The sequence below is a fragment of the Bison bison genome, unplaced genomic scaffold (assembly GCF_000754665.1).
Source record: "Bison bison bison isolate TAMUID 2011002044 unplaced genomic scaffold, Bison_UMD1.0 scf7180017864452, whole genome shotgun sequence".
In the NCBI taxonomy this organism is placed as follows: domain Eukaryota; kingdom Metazoa; phylum Chordata; class Mammalia; order Artiodactyla; family Bovidae; genus Bison; species Bison bison.
In genome coordinates, this window is record NW_011495014.1 from 8,961,580 (window position 1) to 8,967,579 (window position 6,000).

The window sequence follows — 6,000 nt, forward strand, 5'->3', positions numbered from 1 at the left end:
TGTCTGACTCCCCAGGGTGCTGTGTTAACTCCCTCCATGGAGCACACCATGTCACTACAGCCTGCGTCTATGATCAGCCCTCTGGCCCAGCAAATGAGTCATCTGTCACTTGGCAGCACCGGAACAGTAGGTGGCAAATTAATATCATGTGTCTTAGCTTACAGAGGAGGCTAAATTCGTGCAGCCCGGTTTTCCTTATCAGTTATAGGCTCTATAATGTCAGAGATTATATCTGATCCCCTCTCACCTCCCACATTGCCTTCCACATAGTAAATACTCAGAGATTTCTTGATTAATTGATGAGCTAAAAGTCTGTCCTCTGACTGGCTGTCTCTCCTGTATCAGAATATAGCATCCAAACAAGACCACTTGTAGCCCTAATAACTGGTATCATTCATTCACACTGGCAGACCTGGTCTCATAAAGCCAAAGATGAAGGTGATACATGGTAATAAAGGCAGGGGATTTTTCCCCACTTACTTCCAATTGTATGGTTTTTAGGGGCACTGAATCACAATCGTAGTATTGACTTTTTCCCCAAGTCCAGGGTTGCATTTGGGTATGGAGTTGAGCTGATATCAGACTAATTTCCAGGTTTGATATGTGTAGCATTTAGATGGTAAGATGACCAAAGGCTTTTAATTGAGACCATATCTGTGGTGACTTAATAGAACAAAGGGTAGTATTTTCTTTGCTTACGTTCACAGCAAACAGCAGCAGCTCGTCAAGGCTAAACCAGGGCCACATACATCGAATGAGAAATCTCTCCTGCCTTTGGAGAAGGATAATTTTCAGCATCAGGGAAGCAAGGGTCCATTTTCCATTTTTTTCCCATTTTTCAGTGACCTGCTGAAGATCTAAGGCATTTACTTCTTGGGTCTCCACTTATGGGAACAATTCTAATTCAGGCAGCTGCTGGAAATGAATGAGGTTTTTTGAGGGAGAAATTTTTCTAGATTAAAATAGCACATTAGTGATATTGAATTATTGAGGATGAGAAACTGTAATGATCTGCACCCATGGCTTGTCATTGGCCACCCTGACCGTATTCTTCTTTTCAGTACATGCCTGCCACGTCAGCTATGCAAGGGGCCTACTTGCCACAGTACACACACGTGCAGACGGCGGCAGTTCCTGTGGAGGTTGGTACACACCATCCAGTGGCCATCATGGCAATGAGTAGTTTCAAAAGTGGGTAAATCAGAACTCAAGGAAGAATCAAATCAAAAGTGAAACATGTACATAAAGAACTGAGTTTAGAGGGAGTGTATGCTTAGAGTTGTTTTCAACTATGAAATATAATTCTCTGCATACAGCTTAACATAGCAATATCCAAGCCACACCCCCAGGGCTCCCTGAAATATTTTAATATTTTCTAAGCTTGTAGCACATTTCATTACCCCCTCAAGTCTCTATCCTGTCTCCTATAAAATGATACTTCCAGGCAAATTAAGATAAAGCTGGAGATTGCGGTCCTGGTACCAAAGATTATATCAATAATAATCATTATAAAAATCTGTTATAATTAAATACTTGGAAAAAATATTTCAGAATTTAACAGGGATAAAAAATCATACCTGTTTTTGTAGAAGACTTAATAGAGCTAAATAACTCTTAGTTCTTGTTACGGAAGAGACTAGTATGATATTAATATGGAAGAAATCTGACATTTGAATTCAAGTTGGGCAGAAAACAGTGTTTTCCTGCAAAATATCCTTGAAATTCTAAGGAAATTTATCTACCCAGTCGATCCCATCAGCTAGTTACATCCCGTAGGTTCCAATTCCAAAAACAGCCCTAGGATTGTGGCTGAATTACAGGGGAGGTAGGGTTTTTTGTTTTGTTTTGTTTTATTTGCCTCTAAATGATTTAAATTTGTGCAGTTATTGGCAACCACAGTTACTGGAACCCACAATCCGTATCTGCAGTGCTGAAACAAACAAATCTTAAGAATTTTCTTTGTAACTACTTCAGCAAAAACCTGACCTGTGGCAGAAGCCCAGCTGAACTGACACAAGACGAGGTCTTTGCCCCATTTACACTGTATCTTCATACTTTTCAGCACAGACCTGTTAATGTGTTTGATCATAAGGTACAGTCTGAGACCCCACTGAGTATCATCGGTGATACACAGCATATGCATAGTATATTTCAGATTGTAAAATCTGAAATTACTGAAGTCCAAGTCATATCTGCCCCAAAGGATGAGAAATTTGTTTAATAAATTGTAGTGTAATGTGAAGAGATGACAACTACAAGTTGGAAGAGGTTCTTTGGGTCTATCAGACATTTAAACTCCTTAGGGAAGTAATTAACCTTGAAGGCTCTATATGACATTAAGAAAATCACTTGTAAGCAGTGCTTGTCTTTACGATGTGGGACTCAGTCCAATCTGGGTAGTAGAGTTTGGATTTCATTGCTCACATGTCTCATCTGTTCTGCTTTGTTGTAGGAGGCGAGTGGTCAGCAGCAGGTGACTGTGGAGACGTCTAATGACCATTCTCCATATACCTTTCAACCCAATAAGTAACTGTGAGGTATGAGGGAACCATCTCCATCACTGTAGGGCTCAAGTCAAGGAAAGGCTGTGATGATTTTCTCAGAATGGTACTTAGAACAACTCAGGTCTGGTCACACTGCTTCAATCATGGCAAGGGAATCCAGTGTTGCTGAAATCTTAAAATCAGGGATTTTGTGGTCTTGTAAATTAAGTATTCTGTCCAAAAAGAACACAGTGCCTTATATTGACATCAAATGTATGTTTGCTGTCTCTCCCTCCCTATCTGCCTCCAGAATCAGTAACATAATCAGAGAATACCAGGTACCAAATTTGTCCTACATTTATATATAGATAGATAGATAGATAGATAGATAGATAGATATGTGTGTGTGAGAGAGTATATACCTATATATATATATATCCTATATTTATATTATTTTAATGCTCACAGACTGAAGGAAAAACAGTGTGAGATTTTGCTTAGTCTAGCATTACAAGACTAGCAGTATCTTGACAGAATCAAATGTGAGCATCCTTAGATTGATAGATTGCTTTCCTTACTCTCACTTGAACCACGTATCTCAAAACTTGCACTCTGCCATGCAGATTACATTGAACAACTGTGTGGAACATAGAACACTTGGGTTTCTAGATTGCCCTGGTGAAGTATGTTGCAGGTCTGAGATTTGAAAGGTGGACTCGGGACATAGAAAGCGACCCTCAGTTCCAGAGCTTGCATTTACTGACCTACCACCAGTGATGAGCAGATCCTTTCTCAAACATATATGTCTTTAAAGCAAGAAAGAAATGACAAAGCTCTGTGGTCTGTTACACCAACAGTTACAAGAGCATTTGTTTTTTTATATTTTTCTCTTCCAGATGTACAGAAGGGTGTTCTTACATGAAGAAGGTTGTGAAGGCTGAACAATCATGGATTTTTCTGATCAATTGTGCTTTAGGAAATTATTGACAGTTTTGCACAGGTTCTTGAAAACGTTATTTATAATGAAATCAACTAAAACTATTTTTGCTATAAGTTCTATAAGGTGCATAAAACCCTTAAATTCATCTAGTAGCTGTTCCCCTGAACAGGTTTATTTTAGTAAAAAACAAAAAACAAAAAAATAAGCAAAAAAAAAAAAAAAAGATTTTTATCAAATGTTATGATGCAAAAAAAAGAAAAAAAAAAGAAAAAAGGGAAAAAAAAAAAAAGAAAACTTCAATTCTCTGGGTATGCACAAAGACCATGAAGACTTACTCAAGTGCATGACCGGATTCTTGTGGTTTTGTTCATTTTGTGTTTCGTTGTGTTTTTCCCGCTGTATGAAATGGGCTTTCTGACGTTTAAATAGTCCGACTTCACCCCTGGTGTTCTGTGCTTGCAGTGAGAGTGTGACCGCCAGTGTCTCTCTTCTTTGCTTTCCGTTTTCCTTTCCACGTCGTGTGAAGTGTCTTATCCTTTTCTATGAATTCCAATTTGCCTTAACTCTTTTGATGCTGTAGCTGTTTCAGTAAAAGTTAGTTCAAACTAATGATGTAGAATGCTTTGACCAAATGGGCTGGTCTATTATGCCTTGTAAAACAGCAGCATAGGGCTTTTAAAAGGTAGTCAATAAAAGTTGCTGAAATTTTGGCTTTTTTAAATATGTAGTAGGTGTTTTTAATGATTTTTCACATAATGTGTAAGGTAGTGAAATGCAAGAAGGGAAAACTGTTTTGTGTGAAACACATTTTCTGACTGGGGAACTTTTAATAGGGTGAATTGTTTGTAAGGCTGTACGCCAACAGTTTCCTCTGATAGTTTGACTGATTTAGGATATCTGCTGTATGATGCAATGTAAAGTCTTTTTTGCCTTTTTTCAGGAAAAAAAAAAAACTAACTTGATGTTCTAGATTTAGTGTAGGTAGCGTTGGGGCAGGGGGTGGGGGGTGGGGGAGGGGAGTCACCGAATGTTTTGTCCTTCCTTTATACTAATGATAGTGCTTTAGAATGAGAATGACGCCTGAGATCTGGCAAACCGAGAAAAAAAAATGTTGCTATTGCAACTAAATGGCAAAAGCTAAAAGTAAGGATTTATCTTCAAACATAAAGCTGAGATATGAATAGAAGCAAAATGATTGGCTACTAGCTCTCTCTATTATGTAAATTTGAGAAATAAAAATTACTTGGCACTTTTAAAGGTAACTTCACCAAAGACCGAAGAGCCAGTAACCAGTAGCTCCAACTAGTCTCAGCATCACATCTTCTGTGCTCTTTATTTTTGCCGGACCAGTTTGCGGTTAGGAGAATGTGCCTTTTTTGTACCTTTGCATTTAGGTTTTCTAATTTTAATTGATGTATGGACACACACAAACAAAAAAGCATGAAGGAGGATTTGGATCCAAGCAGTGCCACACTTTACATCATCACTACAAGTGTTCAGTGTAAAGAAAACCCAATTTTGAAACTATGAAATTCCTGATTCATAAATACACAGTTATTTCTACTTTAGTACCTAGAAGATAATTCACTGTTATTAAAGCTCTTTTATTAAGACAATTGCATATGTTTGAAAAGCAATGGTAAATTAAGTTGTCTTCCAAAACTGTGTACTTGTCTGGTCAACTGTGTGTGATCAGTTATCTACCTCAGAGTCTATTTTCTTTTGTGCTGGGACAGGTTGCTGGCCCTCCCTGTTTCCACAGACCAAATCCTTCCTAGCTCAGGAGCTAGGCCTAAGCAGTTATTTCTTTCGAGTATTTTTTAGTTCTTAAAATTTATGCTTGTATTTGATTATAGATGTCAGTGACATTTCATAGTTTCAAAAGTCCTTGCTGCTCTGAGAAGTGTAGATTCTAGTGAAAATTACATAGTCATAAGAGAAATGTGTTTTTGTTTTTGTTTTTGTTTCCTTTTTTTAAAGTTGTGGTATTATTGGTTCTATGCTCCCTGGAATATTACTGCTTTGTGAAAGTCCAGACCGAACGCAGCGCCCTCTTTGTACCTAGTACGTTATAAACCTGGGTCTCTCACTACTTGATATTTTTGCATTAGTTAAGACAGAAATTTGATAGCTCAGTTAGAGAGGAGGGAAAATCTGCTGCTAGAAATGTCTGAACTAAGTGCCATACTCGTCTGGGTAAGATTTGGGAAACATAACCTCTGTACATAAAAAAAGAAAAAAAAAAATCAGTTAAACATCACATAGTAGACAGCCATTAAATTATAAAAAAATTAATTTATGAAGAAAGACCTTTTGTACAGATTGAAAAAAAAAAGATTTTCATAGAGATATCTATATGATCAAGAGAGTTAATTTTTTATTTTTGTTTTACTAGTGCCACAAACTTGCCAGTGGTAACTTATTTGTCCGGTTCAAGATAACTCTGTAGTTTTCTTTCCTAGGACTTGTTGTTAAACGCCAAAAGACATTTTTGAACTGTACATTTGATCAGATTGTTAGCTTTTTTCTGTTTTATTTCTTTTGAAAACCTTTGAATAAAAAACATCTGAAATTTTA

General features: G+C 37.3%; 1 protein-coding gene across 6 annotated transcripts in view; it reads left to right on the plus strand.

Annotated features, from left to right (window-relative positions):
* RBMS1 (RNA binding motif, single stranded interacting protein 1) overlaps window positions 1-6,000 on the plus strand; it is a 219,006-nt gene extending 213,006 nt beyond the window's left edge. For all 6 annotated transcript variants that reach the window (XM_010858975.1, XM_010858978.1, XM_010858977.1 and 3 more), the window contains 4 exons: window positions 16-126; window positions 1,062-1,142; window positions 2,453-2,537; window positions 3,380-6,000. In XM_010858975.1, the coding sequence (XP_010857277.1) occupies window positions 16-126; window positions 1,062-1,142; window positions 2,453-2,530 (270 nt within the window). In that variant the 3' untranslated portion in view covers window positions 2,531-2,537; window positions 3,380-6,000. The remainder of the gene's footprint in view (window positions 1-15; window positions 127-1,061; window positions 1,143-2,452; window positions 2,538-3,379) is intronic.